The sequence below is a fragment of the Haemaphysalis longicornis genome, unplaced genomic scaffold (assembly GCF_048455015.1).
Source record: "Haemaphysalis longicornis isolate Haplotype H1 unplaced genomic scaffold, Haemaphysalis longicornis Haplotype H1 scaffold_303, whole genome shotgun sequence".
NCBI classification, from domain to species: Eukaryota; Metazoa; Arthropoda; class Arachnida; order Ixodida; family Ixodidae; genus Haemaphysalis; species Haemaphysalis longicornis.
This window is the reverse complement of record NW_027526337.1, coordinates 225,417-248,979: the sequence shown is the minus strand read 5'-3', so window position 1 is coordinate 248,979 and position 23,563 is coordinate 225,417. Positions and strand designations below refer to the sequence as shown.

The following is a 23,563-nucleotide window of genomic DNA, read 5'->3' as shown; positions in this document are numbered from 1 at the left end:
GAAGCTATAGGCGTAGGCTACGATAGGGCGTGCCTCATAGCTCGCGCGTAAATTATTCCTTAGCCCTCCAACAGGTACTTTAGAATAGTTTGGACAGCCTCATGATTTCTACCACACCTCGAGATATTGACACACAGGCGTTAACGTTTTTGTTTTTTTCGCCTACACCAGGTAAGGGGTTACCGCGGCCGGCAACTCGAAGCCGCTAACTACCGCTTCTCAGAAGGCAACTAATTAGCCACTGAGGCAACGCGAGGGATGCTTGTATCGAAGTCTGCATCCGTATTTTTAGGTGTGCATTTTTTTGGCAGCTGTTCCCTTCACTTACAGGAAGCTTCCAGAACAACTTGAGGTTTGGCTTTGATGTACGCAGCGCATGCAAGAATGAATGCTGCATCTGCAGTGTTCAAAACTCCACAGAATAAGATCTAGCGACAAAAATTGCTTCTTACGAAAAAGGGAATGTGTTTAGCCACACCATAAACGGTACCACGCTTTTAAAAGAAAGGCGGCATTTTCGAAAGGGCATTCGAGAATTTCGTGGGCTGTATATCTTCCAAGGCTCCATACATCCGCGAAAAAATAAACAAATGGGTTCCCCAAAAGACGACTATTTCTCGAAATTAATTTTTTTTTTCTGAGGTAAGAAAAGATTCTTCGAAGTAACCCACAAACTCACTTCCGAAAGGTATAGGGACTATACTTCTGACAACTGTAAAACTGGCGTGACCAATGTTCCTTTCATAGCACGAAATGTCCACATCTCTTTTCAATGGCAATCACGCCTGCGCCACCTGCGCGCTCGAGCACGTTTGGATTCCTAGTTTCTTTTTGCGTTTGTGTACAATCGTACGGTAAATGTACGGCGGGCCCCCAAGCGATTTGTCCGTCCGCCCAAACGTTCGTCAAGGCATCCCAATCGTATAACCACCACCATGACTCGTGCCTCGTTAGCAAAGGATGACACACTCCTCTCGAGAGGAATCTTAGTGGCAGGTCAGGCAGTTGGCCGCGTTGTGGCACTTTGTGTGCGAGGCAGCCATGGCTGGTCGTTACTAACCAGATCCCATCACCCCGCAGCCTCGGCCAATCTCGCCAATAAAGATATTTGTCTGTGTCTGTCAAACAGTTACTCATGTTCTTGAAGAAGTAGGAACATTGGGAACCGCGTCGGGAAGGGATGTACGCGACATAGTCGGTCAGAAGAGGGAACGGTGCACCGTTACAGGGTTACTACGGTGCAGCGTTACTACAGGGATGCCCCCATGGGAGCGTCCCTGTGCTCCTGCTCCCCCAAATATCTCTGCTGAGACCGAAATAATCCCCCTCTCCCTCCTGCCGTCGCGCCTTCACTTCGAACGGGGGACACGTCAGGTAGAACAGCGTTGTGAGAAAAGGGTTTTGAGTTACCTTTCAGAATAATTCTGTACGAATACCGAACGCCTAATTGTTTTGGAGGAGAAGAATATGAGCGTTTGCGTGTGCATAGGAATAAAAGTGTCCCCGTTATGTTCCTAATGTCTGTTTACTTTGTTGTACCCTGGCTTTCTGGGTTCCGCCATGTCCCCAGTGGAATGTTCGCCGACTGTCACAGTCGGCAAACTGACAGTCGGCAAGTTTGCCGACTGTCGCAGTCGGCAAACTGACGTGACTTTGGGTACATAGGACAGTGCAGAGTCCCCGGAATCTTATCTAAGATTTACACCGGCTTTAAAGGCGCGGTGTAGGTGGTACTTTGACCACCCGATACTATGCAGTCAAATTGCGTCGTTCCCGAACAAATATTCTCTTCCGCTTATGGGAGTCAGGAACGAGGGGGCGGCGTACCTCACCTTTTTGACCAGCGGCGTACTCCTGAGGGCGCTGCTCATAATGTCCGAAATGCCCAGGAAGCAGTCGTCGCAGTCGCAGCCGTCGCTCGCCTCGCCGGCCGACAGTGAAGCGGCCGACGAAAAGTCGTCGTCACCGCTCGAGGTGCTCATGATGCAATCCGGACAAGCACGTAGGAAGTAAAAAGAACAGCACAAGTATCCCAAACGTTCCTCACTCCGTCAATAAAAAAAACGGTCGCTAGCAGCGGCTTTTACGTCAACGGGAGCTGCCCTGAGGCACGTTCAAACCAATTTAGGGCATCTTTTTACGCCACCCAGAAAGAACTGCCGCGGTCTTAGAGGACGCAGGAAACGCACTGGAACGACTTGGCAGCGCTGGGACTCCACACACGCACAACACTGATGCTCTACACATTCACTGCACCCGTGGTCATTTGCATTCACTCGTCCCTGGTATGCAGAAGAATCGTCGAGCAGCGTACGCCGTGCACAGTCCGCACACCTCAAGGCGAAGGTCGCTCACGTCGTTCCCAGAAGGTCAGCTCTCTGCACACGAGCTCGCTGGCGTTCTTGACAGCACAACAGTTCGCGACAGTTCACAGGAGCTCGAAAGGGTTAACAGTGGAGTTAAGGGCTGCTTAGGTTGCTTTTCTGGAGCTGGTCCTCCAGAGGACGTTCTCAGCCCAGGACAGTGCAACTATTCTCCGGTTGGCACTCACCGAACAGAGCCTGGCGCAGAGCAAGAACAAACGAGGCCTAACTCTCGCCAAGGCGATGGACGGCTCGACTTGTACCGTGAACGGCCACCAACAAAACTCGATGGCGATGATAACGAAGCTAAGGGAATGTGGAAGGGAACTTCAAAGCGACTGTTACCGGTCTTTCACCTGCCCGACTGCAGACACAACTCCGCGGGTGACAACAGCGCTTTCTGTTGCAACTGCGCGACTCCGGGGGAGGGGAATGCGAAACAAAAGTGCGTCACAGGATGCCGCTAGGCGCTCGCATAGGAAACGAGCGCTAGAATGGGAGAAATGTGGGTACAAAAAGAAAAAAACAAAAACAAAAGAAGAAACAGGGGAGGAACTTGCGCGCGCAAATTGTCGCATACGGGGCAGGAAAAGGTGTGGACCGGAGGAGGACAGACGTCATGCCCAGCGGGACTTCTTTTCTAAATCAATGGGCCCGGCTTCCTCTATGCGGCAGGAGTCTAAGAGTGGCAGCTGCGCGGATGGCCCAGAGAACAACAACAATTGGAAGTGGAAGGCGGACCGTTGACAGCTGCAGAAGTACGAAGCTGAGTCAAAGGCTGAGCTCTATAAACCCAAAGGCACAAACACCACTCGTCTATAAACTGACACGAAACCGCGCCGGCAAGTTCCTGACTGACAGTGTGTTTGTTTATGGCACGGGCACACGGGTCTCATCTATTCTCGGCCAGATCTGACATACTACATGGGCGAAGAACTGCACAAGCGCTTCGGAGCGGCAGGTATTGCACAATCAACAGCAAGAGAATAGGAGACGCTGCACGCCCTTTCTTCGAGATTTTCCTATCAGCAAAGTTCCCTACTCTTGCGTGTAAGGTTAGGACCTACTGTCGCTTAGACTATTACGCTGAAGGAGATACCAGATAAGAAACTCCGAAAATGCAAAACCATACCAATAACACAGACCACACTAAACTAATCCCTATATATTTCTCACTGAAAGTTCACGCCAGCTGGCGTCGAAGCTCTGAGCATCAGTCGATCACATCTTCCAGGGGTAAAATAGTTGGCGAAGAAGTGACAAGAGTTACAGATTGCCTGCTACAAGCCCTTCTTAGGTCCCGAGAACACGGGTCCGGCCAGAATTACAAAGAAAGAAAACACCCGCACGTAATCTACAAGATGATTCGGGGACACGGTGCAAAAGAAGCTCACGGCTTGCCGACGTAGATTCCCGGGTGCATCGAGCGCAGGTCCGCCGGTGCGCCTTTTCTGTCGAGCCCTCGCATGGGCGGCGGCGGCGGCGGCGCTGCGGAACAAATCCGTAGTCCCGGCGGGGTCTCGCCTGAATGAGCCCCTCTTGCTGCCCGTCCGAGGCGCTCCACCGCGCGCGTTTAGTGGACCCGGCTCGTTCCGCCGCGCTCGTGTTTTGCTTGGCTGGGCCCCGGGGTACGACGAGGGGCCACGTCGCAGCTAGCGGTATCTGCTAGCCATCGAGAGCGCCACAAAGCGGAACAACGTCAGCCGATGGCTAATTCCCACAAGGTCGCCGCCGCGGCTGCTCCTCCCCGTGTTTGTTTCCTCCTGTTTATCGACAACACACTCGAGGCAGAACAAGTGACTCATGCCCGCCGAAAACCGTCCCAAGGAGGCGCGCTGCTATTTTGGGGAAAGTCGTCGTTTAGGCTTCCGTTAGCGAAGAAGAGATTACCCTGCCGGCCTGGCGTGGCCAGGGGCAAACAAGACGTCCGGCGAGCTGGCCGGCCAACTCGGCAAAACAAATAGGACCGGCCGAGTATACGGACGGGTTGTAATGCGCGACGAACTACTGGACAGGCCGCTTAGCGAAAACAGCCGGGATATCTTTCAGAAGGTGGATTGACTAAAATCTAGAATACAATGAAGACGTCATTTTCTAGTCGGTTTTGTCTCACAGAGAAGTGATCATTGAGAAGGCAGCGAGGAAGAGAATGAAGAGTGCGGTTGAGTAGGCGCCGTTCAGGGGCAGATAATGTTCCGAGAGAGCAGAAAATTTGTATTCGTTTCAAGTGTCGGGAATTACATATAATAGGAAGTGGAGGGCGTTGCAAGCTGCGTTGAAGGGTATACCGCAGGTAAAAGTGTCGAAGCCTCTCAGACTCCAAGAAGACCAGGGACAAGAAGCAAGAAAAAATATACTGAGGTAAGGCAGAAAATTTGGAAGGCTCAGGGACAGCGAACGCATGAACGATTACCACACACAGGTGAGCCGTAGTTCAGAGGGGCATGCCGGAATAGCTGGAGCAACCGGATACAGTTCACAAACCCTGGCGACTAACACAATACTTCCTTAGTCGATGAGAAATCACCGGGTCCAAAACGGGCACCCTACGAAGCCGCTTCCGACAATTTCTTGTCTACTCCTCGCACACGGGAGGTCGGGTCACTGGCGGAGGCACAACACGGGTATATCACCTCCCTTGGCTCTCAGGAAGGAAGCCACGAGCATCCAGCTGTGAAGAGTTTTTCAGCCGAATTCTGGCCGACACGAACACCTGCCGCACATCGCACACACGGCAGCGCGCACAAAAAGAGCGTCGGTTCCCGCAGCCACGACGCCCGGGGCGTTATCACTGGGGCGTTCCGCTAGCGCAGCGTGCAGCTGTCAGTAGGCCGAAAAATCCGGAGGCGGCGACGACGCGTGCGTACGCTTGAGCCTGGTCGCACGAGAAACGCCGACACGACTGCGACACCTCTCTATTCATTGTGTCTGATGCGCTCGAGTGGCGCTCCAGTGTCGCACTCGCCACCACGTACGCTCTGGCAACGGGGGAAAAAAAGCAAAAAGGAACGTGCTAGACTGCGACTCAAGGTCCCGCCGCAAAACAACGCGGAAACACGGCCAATGAGCGCGCATACGCGCGTCCTCCCCTCCCGATCATTTAGCGCAACCAGATGAACGTGCGAGCGTCATTTCCCAGGGGGAGATCAGCAGGCATACAGCTAATGAGACTTCTGAGACCTCGAGGGAGTGAGTCTCCGTCCTGACGCGGATAACGAGAGTCCGACGAGGTAAACGTAGGACCTGGAGCTGCTGCGGTTTGGGCACGCCTTAACACAGGATATGCGGCAGGATGTTACTCAGAGGAGATGTGCATATCGAGAACGAGTGCGGTGATACAGAGTCCGCGCGAAGAGTCGCCCAGTGCGCGCAGCTACAGCGAGGAACGACCGTCGCAACGAAAACACGTTACCGGTGCGTCATCGTAACGACGTCGTGCTGTGGTATCGCGCTAAATCGATACCTACGGCCGCAAGGTCCGAGGCTAATGTCCGAAGTCAGGCAATGCGCGTCATTATGCGATCCACTCCGTACACGTGCGAGAAGCGAAAGCAGTCGATAGTGCGGCCCAGGACTGCAGATGGTGAGTTAGCACTACAGATCTCTACAGGAGTCTTCGAGTGAGCGCATCTGACGGGAGACAGTTTCCACCACACAGGTAGGTTCTTCAATGAAAGCAAGAAGCGATAATTCTATGGCGAAAGTGTCGCCGTTGCGTACCACATGCAGTTCACCAGAAGAAACAAGCAGGAACTAACGATCCTTCGTGAAGCTCATCCACTGCCCGTCGACCGTACGCAGCTTGCAGAAGCCGCTCTGGCGATGCACACGAGAAGTTCCATAGACTATATAGAAGTTCCATGCAGCTATCGATGCCCGCGGCGACTCCTCACCCTTTCTTCTCCAGTGTCGTTAAGCCGATGCGGCGACGAAAGAAGTGCACAAATATCAGTCCTGGATGTGGAAAGGCGTCGTTGCCGCCCTCAGCGGGCTTGTGTGAGCGTTCGCCGCGTTCGGTCGGCGACTGTTGTGAGGGGCGAAGAAGCCGCCCTGTTACCACTGCCAATGCGGCGAGGCGGCACGTACGATGACAACAGTGTCTAGAGCAGACAAGACCTGTCTGTCACTGGAACATCAAAACAGAAAGCGATCGACTCCGGTCGGCCGACTGCTCGAGGTTAGAAGGGACGCCACCAATAAGACCTCGCTCAGGGCGGCAGATTGGTTATTCTTAGCAGGTGTACGTGGGCACGACTGCGGCCTGTTCGTTTCGGTGGTGACAGCGGGCAACGACGCTGATGTCGAGACGAGCGGGGCGGGTCCTGGCCTATACGCGTCACGAGTCCGTCATTCAAGGGCGTCTAAGAACGCGACCGAAGGCCGGCGAAAAAAGTGGCCGGCTGTGCACGCAAGCTGGTGCTCTAGATGGGATGCGACGAGCGGGCGCAGTTATTGCATATTATACGGGCAAAGACGTCGCCCCGGCTAAACGGATTGCCTTGCCGCCATCGCGGCGACTCGCGTCATTCGCGGGACGAAAGGAGTACTTTGTGTTCCCCATCTCCGTCGCCCTCTACATTAAATCATCTCCAATGTAGGTTTCCCCGGGTCCTCAGTAACTCTTGGACTCAGAAATGTGTGGTCCCAGCCACTCTGAGATGGCAGTCGCGACGCGCGCTCCTATGATAACCGCGCAAGCGCGGAGCTCGCCTCTTCGTTCTGTCCAATGGAGAGAGGATTGGTCCCTGAGGACGTACAGAGACTGAAGGAAGAACTGTCAGGTTCGCTTTGTACGACGGCGTCTCCTCTTGCGCAGTGATTTTACCGCCACCGTAGGCTTGATTCGGAGGCGTGAGATGTGGACAAGAATGAAGAATGAAGTCACGTTCTTTTTGACATCTTCAGCGAACTTCAAACGGTCGACATGCGGGGGCGTAAATGTACCGACATACAATGGCATTTGTACAGGAACCGTGCTAGGCGCGGTCGTTTTCCTTCGCTCATTTGCATTTTCACCATAAAATAGAAAGGTAACTTTTTTTTTTGCTTTTTGTGGCGACACAACCAAAAACACACAACTCTTGCAGCAAGCATTAAGCTTATCAGAGATTTGCGGTTTGCGAGGGATTCCGCGACTCCGTACCATACGTCAAGTTGAACTCGTCCCCAGTACGTTAATAAACGAGATTAACTTTATGCATCGTGCCGGCGAATTGGGCGAATGGGCATATCTGCGCTTATACTCTATAACGGGTCTCAAACGCATCGTCCGGACGACGGATTTAGGCCGAGGTACCACTAAACGGCTTTGCTTTTTAAAGAGCGCGTGTAAGAGCAGAACTACTAATACACCAATACATCCCACCCCAAACACACGCACACAGCTTGTTCCAGGAACCGACAACTTAAATGTGTTATTCGCAGCAACCACCTCCATGCATTACTGTCACCCACCAAGGCGTAACGTCAATAAAAGTACGCAGCCCACGCATTTCGGTGGGCTCTATACAAAGGTGTACAACTGTAGCCCCTGCTACCGCAGCGCCTAAGGCATACAACGTTTGTGTGCCATCACATTCTAACTTTTGATCGGGCAATCATAGTTCCGCCACTACAGTGACATGCCACAAAACGAACACCATTAGAGCACGTCCGATGCTCCTCTGTTCAGAGCATTTTCCTCCCGCTTTGCGCGTTTTCAAGTTAGTATTGGAGCCCTTATCACTGAAAGACCGATCCATAGATACCAGGAGTGAAAGCTGGAAGATCCACCGCTGACTTTTTTGAGGGTGGTTTACGGCCCGATTTCGTTTTTTCATTTAATAATAGGGTCATAGATAAAGCAGGAACTGTTAAGAACTCTTTTTGCTCTTTTCTCTCGCGCTTGTTCCTTTACTATTGTTTCTAGCACTGCTACTACTACCACGACTACTACTAATGGTAATAATAGCAAAGAATATCGCTACTTCGACAAATTTCGAAAACACATCTTGGAGCAAAGAATAGATATACGGGAAGGGGCGGGGGGGGGGGGGGGGAAGCAAGAAAAGCACAAACGAATATCGATATCTGATAAAATGATGGCAGCGCGAAGATGTGACAACCCAACGACTTCGACTGGGAAAAAGAACTACACGTGTGTGCCTTCACCACCCGGTACAAATAATTCTTTTCCTCTTTATCGTTGTTTCTGGCGAGGACGATTACGATTTTGCTTTCTGTAAAAGGAAGGATAACTAACTAACTAACTAACTAACTAAATAAATAAACAAATAAAGAAATAAATAGTGGTCGACGCTGGAGCTAGCACAACAAAACGTTTCTCTCAAAAGAGACTACAACGCGAAACCAAGCACAAGACATACAACAATAAACGCGCGTGACGGTACAGCCTCTCGTGCGCTCCAGCTTCCATAAGCCAAAAAGGATATATTTATTACGAGCAAGTCGCTGGAGGTGTACGTGCGCCAAGGGAAGCGACCTGTCACATACTAAACAGCGTCGCATAAAAGCACAATTAATGTCTACACGTGGGTCGCCAGGTCGCATAAAACGGCAGTTCCAGTAAGAGTTACGGGGAACACAATGGGACAAAGGCGCCGTTCAAATATGGCGCGCCACGACGCCGATCAGACCGTGACGGGGTGACGCATCTTGGTGCATCTTTTTTATGGCGTATCGTCGTTCATTGTCACGAAAGCAAAAGCTGACGTTAGCGCTTAAACAAAATGGAGGACACCGAGGGGAAAAAGTGGAGACAAAGAACACATGCGTTTGGACTTTTCTTTTCGACGCCACCGCGTAACGAGAATATATGCACGCGTGCTCCAAATTTGCTGCACGTATCAAATTCACGTGAAAAAAAAAAGACCTGTGTATTAAATTATCAATAGAAAAGTTAACTTCTCGTTACAGGTGACTCGACAATATCTTCAGTGGTATGCTCAGACGGCAGCCCTTTCGACACACAAGCGTTTTTGCATTTGCCTCCGGTAACCACGCTACAGACAGCTTTGCGTAGCCGTGCTATTTCTGAAAAAAAATTCCCCCGCATTTCCCCGAGGGGGAGAATGTGAAAGTGCGAATGCACGGTTGTCGGCCCGCTTGCGGCGCTTGCGCTCGGCCCCCGCAGCCCACCGCCTCGCCGCCTTCTCTTCCATCTCTTCCATCGGGTTTGTAGTATCACGTGTACACCACGCAGTTATCAAGCCGCTATAACGCCGCTGAGTCGCCAACGCACGCCGCTGACGACGTAGTTTGAGTGCGTTAAAGATATAAGGCGCGTCAACACTGATATCACCGTCGCGTCCGTGGCTTACAGCGTTAGTCTTTTTTTGAAGGAAGTGATTTTTTCTTATCGGTTTCTCACGGCACGCTTCTCGCGTGATTTTCTTTCTTCCGTGACACGTAAAAAATTGATGGGGGATTTGATCGAATGTTTATTTCCCGAACCCTTGTATCGTTCTATTTACAATGCGGGCCCAGGTCAGGATGTCTTGAAGAGAGTGAAGAAAATGCCAGTGCTGGGGGGAATTAAGACTTTCTTCTTTAAGATGCACACAGAAACTCTTCCGGTTATGACGTGGATGGCTGCCAAGGAGCTCTTCTTGCCGTGGGGTGCGGACTGTTCACTCTGCAGGAAACCGGAGAGTATTGAACACGTATTCCTGGACTGCTGGGACGCAGTTTTTTTTTTGGATGTCCTGCAGCGCACCTTAAAGAAAGAACTGCCTTTGACGCCCCATGGAATTCGATACCTCGCTATAGGTCCAGATGTTTTGCCCTACGACCTGTTCTTCCTCCTGGGCCTACATGCTATATGGAGGAGCCGTATGGATGTGCGTAATGCAGATGTAAATGCTCGATCTGTATGTTGTTATTTTGTAGAAAGCATATGCAAATTACGCGAGGTGTTCCACAGAGCAGGCTATGATGAAGAAATATTGTCTCTTATGGATGACTTGGCTGTCATGAAAGTACATTTCTTTTAACTGCTCGCTCAAAGCGATGCAGTCCCCTCTTTTTCTTTTCCTTCTTTCCTTTCTTGTTTTATCAGTCATTGTGGCTGGTATTGTTATATAGGTGTTGTTTTGTCCTTTTCGGCAATAAAGAAAAAAAAAAGCGTCCGTGGCTTGATCGGTAGAGCGTCGCGCTGCGGCCGCAAAGTCCGCGGATCGAAACCTGGCGCCGGATGCTGTTTCTTTATAGAGGAGCACTGCGGACGCCGACGCCGCCGCCGGCGGTGGATGGTTTGGGGTCGCTTATAAAGTGTATTCACACTTAAAACCTGTTTATAGGTGTGACGCATTGGCTATACCCAAGGTGCACGTTGGACTCCACGCATGCGCAGTCACAATGACGCTATTTCTAGCGTTCAAAACACTTGCGCACCGGGTCCCCAAGACCAGACGTGCAAGCAGCTTGCATAAACAAGGGCGACCGTTGAGAAGTTCGGCGAGCGCGCAACCCTCATTTCCTCCGTTTACCTAGTCGCTGCAACTTCTTTAGTATAGTTTTTATAGTACTAAAGTTTCGAAGTTTTTATAGTTATACTAAAGTTTTACTATATTTTTTATACTACCCGCGCTTTCATTTGCTCTTGGCCACATGTTCCACCTGTTCTGAATTCACTGCTACAATGCACGGGCCCGACATCACTGGTGAAGTGCTTCACAATCGGAAGTGAAGTGACCCATCACTGGTGACGCCACTTTCGGCATGAAATTGCACCCAGTCATAAAGTCAGCTTGTCGTCAAGCGTAAACCTCCTCGCCCACACAAGCCAGACGACCCCATGTGAACGTGATGCGGCCTTAAATATCCTTGAAATGACCTTGCTGCGTTTCTTCCAAAACCAAGGCTTCACGAGGCCGAGCACTGACTTCTTTACCTAGCCTTTTCAAAGAAAATGTCATCTTGCAGACCATTATAATATGTGACCAGACACCATAGCGAACAGTGACCGAAGAACCCTTTCATCAACGTTTTGAAGAAACAGTGAACTGAAAATCCCCATTATTTTCACTTTTCCCCGAGCGCGAGAGTTACCTGGTCGTTACAATCCGCCTGACAACATCTCCAAAGCATCATGCTCAGTCGCCAGGCACGAGCCTCACGCTTCCGGAAATGTGCCGAACACACTGCTGGCATACATACGTGCATTTACAAGGCAAATTCGTACTCACATGAACATCATCACTTCCGCGCTCCATTAATATGACCTGATTGTGAACTGCCCTGAGCGAGCACTCACGAAGAGTTCATACGGTTTGATAAGTGGTCTCGTTCATTCGCGTACCGCTCGACTTGTCTCTGGAAAATGACATGGGTGGGCTCGCGTGACGTGTCATTCCACACACCGCCGAACAAACAACTTAACAATGTGCTTTAATAAGAAAGCGTTGAAAACAGAAAGCAGCTTTGCGGCATGAAAAACGTTGTCCTCTGTTTTCTCTGAGACGTCGGAGCACCCACGCGATTCCCTGCTATAGACGCTCACCCGTGAAAAGGTGTTCGCATTCTGATGCGGCCCCCGCACCACCTGACATCATTTCTGGTATCGTTACGCAGGTATACCTTCCCACACAAAACACCGAAATCAAAGGCCCAGGAATTGTCATACAATAGAAGTGACCAAACTATAGAGCGTGGCACCCCACGCGAAGTTCGTCCGCACGCTGCAGGCGGAATATCTCGCGTTAATCTATGCAGTGAAGATACCGTACAAAACTTGAGGTCAACGTTATCCGACATGCTGAGGACGTGGGCCGTGGCGCTGGCTGCTACTGCCCTGGTACGATTTGAATCGAATTCTCTCTCTTCGTTCATCTGCACCATGATGAGAGCTCAAATCTGTCGTAGAAAGGGCAACAAAAAAGGTAAAACTCCGAGTACAGCGTGTAATGATGCAGTCAGGGCAAGGGAGGCAACGGGATGACGAGATATGTAGGAATATAACTGTTCTTTAAACCTCCCCAATTGAGCGCAAAAATGTCAGACAAGGGACGTGACATATGAAGACAGGCGCTACTTAGGTCTTTAAGGGTTGTCAGTGTCGCTTTTAAGTGAGCTTGGTGTTCTTCTCCGTATTTTCGTTTGCAATGCTCTACACACAAAAAAAGTGATCAGGCTTCTAAGGGATGGGATGATATGGAAGTCGCTGGGAGGGGCCTTCAGGCTGAAATGATCAGCCAGTGGCTACTTCTGCTGCTGCTGATGATTATGGTCATGATGATGAGGATGATAACAAGGAGGGTGGTAGAAACTAATGAGCGAATAGGGGAGCAGAGCGAAACGGTCACGGTGAGTGAATTCCGAAAACACGAGGGCTGACGAACGCATACTTCCGACTTTGCTGCGGGTGGTTGTGTATTTTTCGGTAAAACGCATTTCTTACTTATTAAATGAGCATTTCTTTGTTCTTTCACCGCCACAGTTCCTGCCCACATGCATGGAGGTGTCGGGAGGTAAGTCATTTTCCCTCATAATTGAAAGCACAAATTTTCGCGTTGGAAAAAAAAAATGCCCAACAAGGGGATCTCTTCGAGGGTTGGTACAGGGATGCGAAGTTCATATACATTGGCTTAGTCACGATAATAAGACCCCGAGTGAGAGATCACTATTTTCCCCCTGTAAGCAATATTCTTCGAGGCACTTAAAGGAGCCATGAAGACAAAATACAAGTTGAGTTTATTAGAAAGACTGCTTAGTCCCGATAACAATGATACCAATATCATAGCAATATTCGAACAAATAACGGAGATATTAAAGAAAACGTGTGAAGCAGTTGCGACCCCCTAGACAATTTCCCGCAACTTTTCTATGAAGTCACGGAACCTTGTTTGTGCGATTAGAGGCCGCCCAACTGACCTGTCGCGACGACACATGACTGGACGTCTGTAATGGGGCCTCTAGTTCCATTTGACCGCATCACTTGAATGCTAACGTGCAGTTAACGCACTGAAAATTATGTTTTATTGTTGGCCCGTATGACGTCATTCTTGCTCATAACACGTCCCTGTGGCGCAAAATTTGAAAGTTCTTAAATACTTCTTGCTCTTTTTTTTTGTTAAAAAACATATTTTGTGGCTGTAATCACGCTGAGTGAGATCTGAATCCTAGTTCTTTCAAATAAAACAAGGTTGTATTTTCTCTTCATGGCTCCTTTAAGTCCGGCTGCAATGCGAAAGCCTGATCACTTATTTTGCGATACGTAATAAATATGGTAACAGATAATGGTGAACAGCCTTTATTGGAATGAGGAAGGCATAGATGCCGTTCAGGGGAAGAGGGAGGGTGAGTGGAAGAAGAGAGAACGTCTTTGTGTAATTATGGCTGAATAGATGAGGGAGCTAACATGCGGCAATACAGCAGCCGAGAACAAGAAGAGCGCAGGCCCAGGCTCCGCGCACGCGTAACTCGTGATATCATAGTCGCCTAATTCATCTACGTTTCTACGTTTCATCCACGTTCTTCTACGTTTTTCTTCAGTTCGAACAAACCCATCACCTGTCATCGTATTTTCTGTTATCACCGATTAGTTTGACCGTGGAGGAGACCCCGATTTTTAGGGCGAAGCACCTTAGGGGTTCGGGCTGTCGGCGTATCATATCGTCGTCGTCGTCGTCGTTCGTAGTCGTATTATCATGTGTTCGCGGTAATAAAACACCGGGACGCTCATTTTCCAACGCCTCGCGCTAGAACGTAACGCGTACTACGAGAACACGGTGTGACATTCGTCTTTCGTTCGCGCTTGCTTCTATTTCGCTCCGTACTCGCTTTAACATTAAAATTTGTAGTTCTCCGTTTCGAATTTCAATTCTCCGTCCTAGTAATTGGGATGTCGCGTATATCAGCGTGCGCCGTGTGGGAAGAGGGACATTTACCATCTTTGATTTAATGCACTTATACACTGCATGCTTCGCCCCTTTTTAGGTTTCACGTTAGCGGAGATAGCCCATTTCTTTCAAACGAAAGTGTTTTATGCCCGGGTACACCAAGATCTGACAGGCGTCATATCCGTCACGGAAATGACGTCGCCAGAAAAAATAGTTTTATTGACGCGGCTGCGCCCGGATTCGAGCCCGAACTCTCTCGACGGAACGTGAGGTACACAGCGCTGTGCCCACTGGGCTACGAATGGGTGACCGGTAAAAAGCGCAAAGGCTTACGGGTACGTCGTCTGTTACTGCAACTTCCGGTTCGAGATCTCTCCTGCCCTGGAGTACGCCGGCGGCTTTCAGACACGCGCTCATGTGTTGTTTATTTGTTACAGGGCGCTTACCTGTAAGATAAACCCCTAATAGGATCAATCATTGTTAGTTATGGAATTCGCGATGCATGAGCGTTTTTTTCCCCGGTGAAAACCGATAAACAACAAGCACACACGTGCGTGAAAGCCGACGGCGTATGGGAGGCCAGGAGAGCTCTCGAACCGGAAGTGGCGGCACTCCGCGGGAGAAAACAATGTACCCATGAGCCTTTGCGCTTTTTACCGGTCACCTATTCCAGCACAAGTATGTCTACGAACGCGCCTTATATCTTTCTCAATACTTTTTTTATTCAGATGGTGCTGCCGTCTACGAGAAGCGAAGCGAAGTAGTTCATCATGACACTAATGAGCGCCGACGTACAGTTGGCGCCTCGATGCCACAGTCTTCGTGTACGCGGGACGCCACCTACTGCTTTCGGTTTCGGTTAAGTTTCGTTCGCACGGTTTTCAAAGGGCTGTGGTTTCAGTCGGATTTACGCAGTGCTCCGGCGCGTGCAATCCAGTGTCTAACGTTGATACGTCTAACGGTGCCATACCGACAAAATATAAACTGCGATGCGCAAGTTTATATGGATGCACAATGAGAATTCAACTGCTCCTGTGAAGGCACTTCCCTGTCGTGTTTTACCGATTCTTATGAAAGAGGCATGAACCACATTTTTTTTCTAACTTGCTCCAGTTTCTCCTCAATCGGGCCTTAGGTTGGCGCGCTCATCCCTCCATTACTTCCCCCAACACGAACACTGGCGCGTGCGGGGTGCTCTTGTGTTGTCTCGTGGTCGTGTGCTCAACAGTTCCACTTTCTTTTGCCCTCGTTGTCTCAACAGCGGTGTTCAACCTGGACGTGGCTTTTGAAAAGTACGCCCGGGAACAAGCGAAGAAACACGGCACACACGTGTCCTGGACAGACTGCTGGCACAACCACTCACACCTGAGGGAGCACAGATTATACAAGCCGTGAGTACAGAGCGGGAAAAAAATGTCCGTGCTTAGATCAGCTAACTTACTATATGCAAAGCAAAAGCTTGGCTTAGTCTGTTTGAGCCTTGGTTTCGCTTGGTTAACCTTTCATATAGCTGTGTTGCTGACCACGGCTCAACGCCGTTCGGTCCCGTGCAACGCTCACAGCCGCGTCGCTTTCATTCGCGGCGAACGCGGTGTTCCTCTTCGCCGTGCGCAAGATTAGTCGCGTAGACCGAGACGACCGAGCGGCGCATGCGTGGGAGGCGGCGGGGTTGGTCGCCTGCGGATCAGCTGAGCGCCCGAAACCGCGGCGGCCGCCGCCGCTAGTTGAGCAGAACGACTTGAAACGGGACCTTATGCGGAGCGACGGAAGCGGGCCCGGCGAATCACGCGATGCGCTTCAAGAGGTGTGTCGCTGGGGGTGTGTCTGAGGTCAAAAAGGTGAATTTGCGCATCCGCGGCGAAACCACTGGATGAAAGTAGTAACGCTTTGCTCCAAAAAGTATATTGCCACGAAGCCAACCGCTAATTGTTTTCGGTCCTAACTTGGAGTATGAAGTGCTAGCGACCCGCCACGCCGCGACGTCTATGGGCCGCTTCATAAAGAAAGCGCCACGCAGTCGCATCTCAGGACAGGCTCTAAAAACGTGTTGTAACAATATAGAAAGTTGGGCGAGTTAATTTGCGTTCATCTCGGCGCAGAACCTTCGTGCTTTCTTTCTCATTTCTCCACGCCTGTTCCTCATCAAGAGGAGATAAAAATTCTCGTGTACACCCTATTTAATGCTCCTTGAATAGCCTCGGACAGTCCAAATTAAGCCGGAACCATTCACCACGTTGCGCCTATAGCGACCTTACGCGTAGCTCCCGCACGCCACACCGCGAATCTACATATAGAAGCCTTCGTTTTAACGTAATCGCTTTATTTGAATTGCCGCTTTATTTTTTTTCGCGGCCCCTACGCCAGTGCATGGAGAGACCGCAATACCCATTTTTAAGAAAATGCCAGTTATATGCCAGGATGCCGTGCACCGCGACGCCCAATCTTTCGCGGGACAAACGCATCACGCAAGAGTCTTAGGCATGCCCCCATCTATTTTACCACACTCGCCAGTGAATGAGAAGAGCAGGCTGCAGTGATAAACGAAGCGATAGAGATAATGATAACAGACAGAGCTTCAATAAATGAAGGGAAAAATGGAACGATAATTGCGGGGAGGCGTATAACACTAGATACAGCTACGAGGCTGTATTTAGTTCGCTATGCACGAGAAAGAAATACTTAAAGATAATCGGGACAGGTCTTCACCACGCCGTGACCGTACAACCTCTGACGACAAAATTCCTCGCCGGGGCAGTTAAGTGAGAGAGAGAATAGTCTTTAATGATACTGGTGAGGTTAGTCTGGCCAAGGCGCCTAGCTTGCTACACCAGATGTATAAAAAAAAGAAGAAATCGATGAAGAAATGATGATAATGACTGTGATGAAGATGACGCGCTCATTAAGAGAGTCCTGTTTAAAGAGTCTGATCAAGTCCTGTGCTTCGCAGGAAAGACAGTAGAGCTTTTGTCGCTCGAGATGCTCGTTTAGAGTTCGTCCAAGGGCCTAGCACGTCACTGAGAGTTAGGCCTCTAGACAGCGGAAGACCCAAAAACACTAAAAGGGACGTTCTGGCGGCTCTATACCGCGTACACTCACATAGCACGTGGTTCAGGTCCTCGCGCACGTCACAAAGAGTGCACAAGGGGGAAGCGGCCTGTTTCGTCTTGAATCGAAAGTAATTGGTGTAAGCGACATTTAGCCGCACACGGTGAAGAACCGCTTCGTCATGCTTGGAAAGTCCTTCAGGCATCCTAAAGGTCCCGTGCGGGTCTATGGAGTGAAGCGGCGCGTAATTATGCGGCGCAACAGCCCACATGGATCGCTGAAATCTCCAGGCAGCCTTGGACGCGAGGGCAGAAGCATCTTTTCTGGAGAACGATATCGGTATCACTGGCCCGTGCAGAAGATCATGCGCTATCGATGCCGCAGTGTCCGCCTTGACATTTCCAGTTATACCGCAGTGGGCAGGAATCCACTGAAGCTCTACATGATGGTGTGCATTTAGAGCTTGTAAGTGCAATGCATGGATGTCTAAAACAAGCTGTTCTTTCGGGTACGATTTTAAGCACTGAAGGGCCGCCCGAGAATCCGTGAAGATTGCCCACTGACGTGCTGGTTGCTCGATGATGTAGGCGAAAGCAGCCCGCAGAGCGGCAAGTTCGGTGACCATGGATGTCGTCCTGTGGCTAAGCGTTGCGCTGAAGGCGGTACAGGAGGACGGGAACCAGATTCCTATAGCCGATGAGCTAGCTGTCACAGACCCATCCGTGTATAGATGGGTGTGGGCCCTGTATTTTTGGAAGAGCAGTTCCAAGGCGAAGAACTTTAAGGCAGGGGTGGCGATATCCTGTTTTCGGGTAATGCCGGGCACTCCAGTTGTAATTTGCAGACGCGGGTACATCCAAGGCGGTTGTAGCGACGGAGAAGGGTGCTGGAAATGCAGAGGCAGAAGGTCTCGCACTTCAGTGGCTGAGCTGAGTGCTAATGGGTGACCTTGCTGCCGTGCTGCAAATCTCAGTTGAGCCCGAAGGACCTACTGCGTGCCAAGAGCAAGTGGTGCCAGTCGTCGACACTCCACCATAGTTCCCACCGTGGATGTGGTCTTCGGAACTCCAATGCACACCCTCAGGACCTGCGCTTGCATACTTTGCAGGGCTCTGGCATTTCCTTTTGAGAGGGGGAGAAGAACAGGAAGGCTGTAGCGTAACAATCCTACGCACATGACGTCATACAGCCGAAGAAGAGACTGGACATTGCATCCGCCGGCGTTACTAGATAACATGCGGAAAAAGTTGACGAAGGACGCAAGCTTGTCTTTTATATAGCGGACGTGTTTTGACCAAGTCAGAGACCTGTCAAATGTCACACCCAAAAACTTATGGTGCGGAACATAGAGGATAGTGCAGCCTGCAACGGTGAGTCCATAATTTGATACATTACGCTTTGTGAAAGCGATGGTAGCGCACTTGCCAGCTGATATATCTAGGCCTCGGGTTCCTAGAAACACCGCAATGGAATTGATTGCCCGTTGCAGTCTCGCACGCAGTACCCGCCTGTTGCGTCCAGCACTCCATATGCAGATGTCATCCGCGTACAAGGATATTTCCACTGAGTGCGGTAAGCACTTCTCTATGCCCATCATAGTGATGTTGAAGAGCGTTGGACTGAGGACACCACCTTGGGGAACACCACGGGTCACTCTGTATAGCGGTGTGTCACCGCTGTCTGCTGACATGTAGATGCATCTATCGGTTAAATAGTCCGAGATCCATGCATACATGCGACCCCCAAGGCCCGAAGACCTCATGGCCGAGCGTATAGCTTCATGGTACACGCAGTCGTACGCTGATTTGATATCACGAAACACAGCGATTGTAATGTTGCGCTGTGTTTTGGCTTGTTTAATGCTGTTAGCAAGGGCTAAGGCATTATCAATGCTACTTCGTCCCTTGCGGAAGCCAGACATCTGTGGCGGGTATGCGTTGCGAGTGGTCAGGTCCCAGTCCAGGCGATGGAGCACCATTTTTCCATAAGCTTGCCGACGCAGCTCAGGAGGGCAATAGGACGGTAGGACTCGATGGAAGTCGGTATTTTGCCTGGCTTCAGTACAGCCACAATACGCCCGTGCTTCCATTTTTGCTCTAGGCGGCCAGCTTCCCAAGAACGATTGAAGATGCCTAAAAGGCACTTCTTTCCATTTTCGCCCAAATGGGAAAGGGCTGTATAGGTGATATTGTCCGGACCAGGTGATGTAGCTTTCTTGACTGAGGTCAGCGCAGCGACGAGTTCTGCCATAGAGAACGGTTCATCCATGGGCGATGTTATGGCTAGGGCAAGCGCACTTGTGGGCGACGTGGGTCTTATGTTTGATGTCGGCGAAGAGGTAATTTTTCTACAGAAGGCGTTTGCAGCGTCCAGGTCACTGATGTTCATGCTTAGCGAAACAGAGTTGAAGGGGTGAAGTTGTGTCGGTGGTGCCCGGAGACTTCGAACCAGGCGCCATATTCCCGAGAGTGGCTTCCTGGGGTCCAACTTAGAGCAAAAAGACGTCCACTCGCGCTTGGCCAACTTGTTCATGTGCCTCTGAATGGCCTTCTGTGCTCTTCTAGCATCTCGGATATCTTCCGGTGATTGCGTCCGGCGCGCTCTTCTTTCGGCTCTCCGACGCACTGCACGAAGTCTTTCATACTATGCATCGGCGGTAGTATACCTTTCCTGTAATCTCAAATACTTAGTGCAGGCAGACCTGGCCGATAAAAGTGTTTGTACTAAGTCGTCATAAGATGACGAACTGTCCACGTTCTCCTCTACTGTGGTCTGGAAAGACGTCCAGTCAGAGCAACGCCGTGTCCGTTGAGAACGACTACCCTGTAAGCCATCAACAGTGACGTAAACCGGGACGTGATCGCTGCTGTGCGTTTCAATGTCAGATATCCAACTCGTTCCAGGTAGTAGCTGCGATGACACGATGGTGACGTCAAGGGCGCTTGACACGGTTCCACGGAAAAACGTTGGTTCTCCAGTGTTGAGTACAAACATGTCGTACCGTTGAGCACAGTCTAAAAGCCGCCGCCCTTTAGCTGTCACTTTTCTTCCTCCCCATGACGGGTGGTGGGCGTTAAAATCACCCGTCAGAATGTGGGGTGCTGGGGTAGCATTAATAATGCCTTCAAGTCGATGTAGGTCCAGTGCGACACGAGGGGGTATATAGGCAGGAATAATAGTGAAGGATAAGCCACCGCCTTGCACTGTAGCTGCCACATATTCGTTTGACGCATCGGGTGGAATGCTATGTTCTATGATGGCCAGGTCATTACGCAAAGCTAGGAGGACCCTTGTTAAAGCCACTCCAGTTGACGATCGTAAGACCGTGTAGCCCGATAGACGAATATCTTTGGATAATCGCGACTCCGAGATGGCGATCACCGGGAAGTGATGCTTTTGCACGAAACGGCGGAAATCAGACAGACGCTGCTGGAGTCCACAAGCGTTCCACTGAAATATTGTTCTGCCTACGTGCTTTGAAGGGGAAGCCCGGCGTACTATTGCGACGGGGAGATTTTATATACACGTCCACCCGTGGACCCAGCGGCCACGCTTTTTACAGTCCTTAATCCATCTTATTTCCTCTTAATCCGCCATAATTCCTCTTTACCCACCTTAATCCCGCTTTCCTAACCCTTGCTATCAATCACTAATCAATAATTAACCTGTCTGATAGCATTTTAACTAACCGTGATCCATTTTACTCCCCCTTACTAATCTTTACTATCAATCACTTATCAGTAATTAACTTCGGTAATCATACTTCGGTAATCATTAACCGCGTCTTATGCACGGCTGGTGTGCTTTGGTTCGCTTCTAACATTCCTTTAGTTTTGTACCCTTTTTGTCGACGCCGGAGTCATTCAAGGTCACCTTCCAATGGGACATACAAGAAGTTCGTCTTAATGATGATAATGACGATGACGGCGACGCTGGAGACGCTAGTTCACCCCCTGACTGAATCACTCGCAGGTACCAGGTGTCACTTCAGGCGGGGCGGTTCTGGCTGGAAGATGAGACACAAGTGGTGAGGAAACCGAGCGTCGTCTACAGTCACAAGTACGTGAACAGGCAGTCTTCAAGCATCAAGGCCTTCGCTGCGCAGTCGCTGCGACGAGAGGAGACCACCAGCTTCACCACCGTCAAGGGCTTCGAGTGCAACGCGTCGTCGACCTTCACGGCGACCATCAGCGACGTCATCGGGCTTGGCACCGCGTTCCATTTGAACGTGATGCTCCACAAGACTAACACGGAGACTAAGACGACCACGAAGACAATAGGAATCGACCTGGAGGTCCGGGTGCCTCCCAAGAGCGAGGTCACCGTCGAATGGCACGTCACTCAGGTCCAAAAGGTGGGCAGTGCTACTGGTCTTCCTGGGATCCCTTCCCCAACACCTTCACCCTTTCCCGGGCCTCGGTTGCAGCCGCGCCTCGGCCTCTTTCCCAACCCAATTTCTGCAAGCGGACGCGTTCTATTCAGTCATTTCTCTGCGAGGGTACCCCCCTACCCTGTTCATTTGATTGATTGATTGATTGATTGATTGATTGATTGATTGATTGATTGATTGATTGATTGATTGATTGATCGCGTTTCCGCTTTTCGCCTCCATCGGAAAAGCGGCCGCCGTGGCCGAGAATCGAACCCGTGACCTCGTGCTCATCATCCTACCCTGCTCAGGGGCTAGAGTTGTACTATAAAAATTATGCACTCTTAACGCACGCCAACGACAAAATGCGGATAACTCGTGGTATGTCCGCGTAGTTTCAGTTCCTTTTGTTTGTTCGTTGCCGCGGTTGTGCGTTTTATGAAGGGCCAAACACATGCGCGGACTCCTGAAACCGGTCGGGCCAATGGCGGGTCAGCCATCAGGAATCCGCATGAAGGCTGCCGGACCGGGTTGAGAGAGGGGAAAACGCGCGCGAAAACGCGTCCTTTTCCGCAAAAGTGTTTCGGCCTTAAAGGGACCCTGCAGCACTTTCGATAAACGCTTTCACTCTTTCCTTCGCGTCTGGAATAACTGCGGAAGCTACAGTTATCGCCAGCGCGGAGCGGCACTGCACGATTTGCCCGTCGCTCCAGATACGACTTTCGTTTCTGCTTTGTTTTTGTGGCTTTATTTTTAAAGTTCCTATCGAAAAGTGTTCATTACTGCAACTGAAGGAAAACCGGCCAGCAGCCGCTGCATGTCCATAGTGACGTAATTCGGGCCGTCGAAGAGCGTCAAGACCCGGAAAGAGAGAATAATCTTTTGAGCGAGTTTACAAGTTATGTGATGGGCACAGAGCAGTAAGTTATCTGATGGGCAAAGAGCAGTAATTTTCGGCTGAGCTACTGTGCGGGCCCCCAATCTAAGTACTGGGTGTGCTGGGTGACTAAGCATTTCAGATTTCAAAAAAGTTGAAAAAAGTTTTTTTGGGTCCCTTTAATAGAAAGAGTGCGAAACCCACTCTACTTCACCAGTTCAGATTAAAGAGCATCTCTCTCTCTCTCTCTCTCTCTCTCTCTCTCTCTCTCTCTCTCTCTCTCTCTCTCTCTCTCTCTCTCTCTCTCTCTCTCTCTCTCTCTCTCTCTCTCTCTCTCTCTCTCTCTCTCTCTCTCTCTCTCTCTCTCTCTCTCTCCCTCCCCTTGAACCTTCCTCACGCTCATGCGTCCTCGTTGCAGGATATTCCGTGGCGCCTACAGGTGATCGCGTCTGGCTACTGCGCCGTCTGGTATGACAAGAAAGTGGAGGGGCATTTCCTCCACTTCCTTCCCTTGACGTTCCTCGTCGGATTCGTCCCCGAGCTGGAGCGCGTCGGGCCCCGCACAGTGTCGTACACAGCCGAGGGTGTCCTCAGCTCCGTGGACACCGCGGAGCACAACGTGTTCGTCAAAGAGGTTCTCCCCGGAAACAGCACGTCACGGAGAGCCGGCCGTTGCAAGCCGAAAGGACGGAGCGAGAAGCCGAGCGCTCGGAGGTTGGGCCACGCAGGCTGAAGCGAAGCCGCTGCCTGGAATTCCGCGTGCCTGACACGGGATGAGCAGGACGCTATTCGCAGTGAATAAAGACAGCTGCAGCTGTTTTAAATACTGAAGAATTTCCACGAGGATGCAACAAGAAAACCAACGTGTCCGCCTGTAACGCTTTCGCCGCCTACGGAAATTGCCATTAATAAAAATTGCTACAGCATTGGTAGTTTCATATAAGACCACTAACGTTGTACCTAGATGATAACTTCTCAGCAATACACTTGTGTATGCAAGTGAAACCAACTTTTACGTGGGACCCTATGGTAGGTATAAAAAGCGGTAGGTATAAAGACCTTTGGTCCATCA

The 23,563-nt window shown here is 50.5% G+C and overlaps 1 protein-coding gene across 1 annotated transcript; it reads left to right on the top strand.

Moving 5' to 3' along the window:
* Window positions 1-5,748: 5,748 nt before the first annotated feature.
* On the top strand, window positions 5,749-23,506 carry LOC144177768 (uncharacterized). The gene is made up of 5 exons (XM_077705340.1): window positions 5,749-6,021; window positions 12,799-12,829; window positions 15,462-15,591; window positions 21,218-21,599; window positions 22,910-23,506. The coding sequence occupies exons 2-5, from the start codon at window positions 12,814-12,816 to the stop codon at window positions 23,222-23,224; spliced, it is 843 nt and encodes a 280-aa protein (XP_077561466.1). The 5' UTR covers window positions 5,749-6,021; window positions 12,799-12,813; the 3' UTR covers window positions 23,225-23,506.
* Window positions 23,507-23,563: the final 57 nt, after the last annotated feature.

Excerpts from the sequence above, each read along its gene's own strand:
- LOC144177768 (XM_077705340.1), top strand. Across the intron at positions 15,592-21,217 it reads GAGCACAGATTATACAAGCC|GTACCAGGTGTCACTTCAGG; the intron begins GTGAGTACAGAG and ends AATCACTCGCAG. Across the intron at positions 21,600-22,909 it reads ACGTCACTCAGGTCCAAAAG|GATATTCCGTGGCGCCTACA; the intron begins GTGGGCAGTGCT and ends TCCTCGTTGCAG.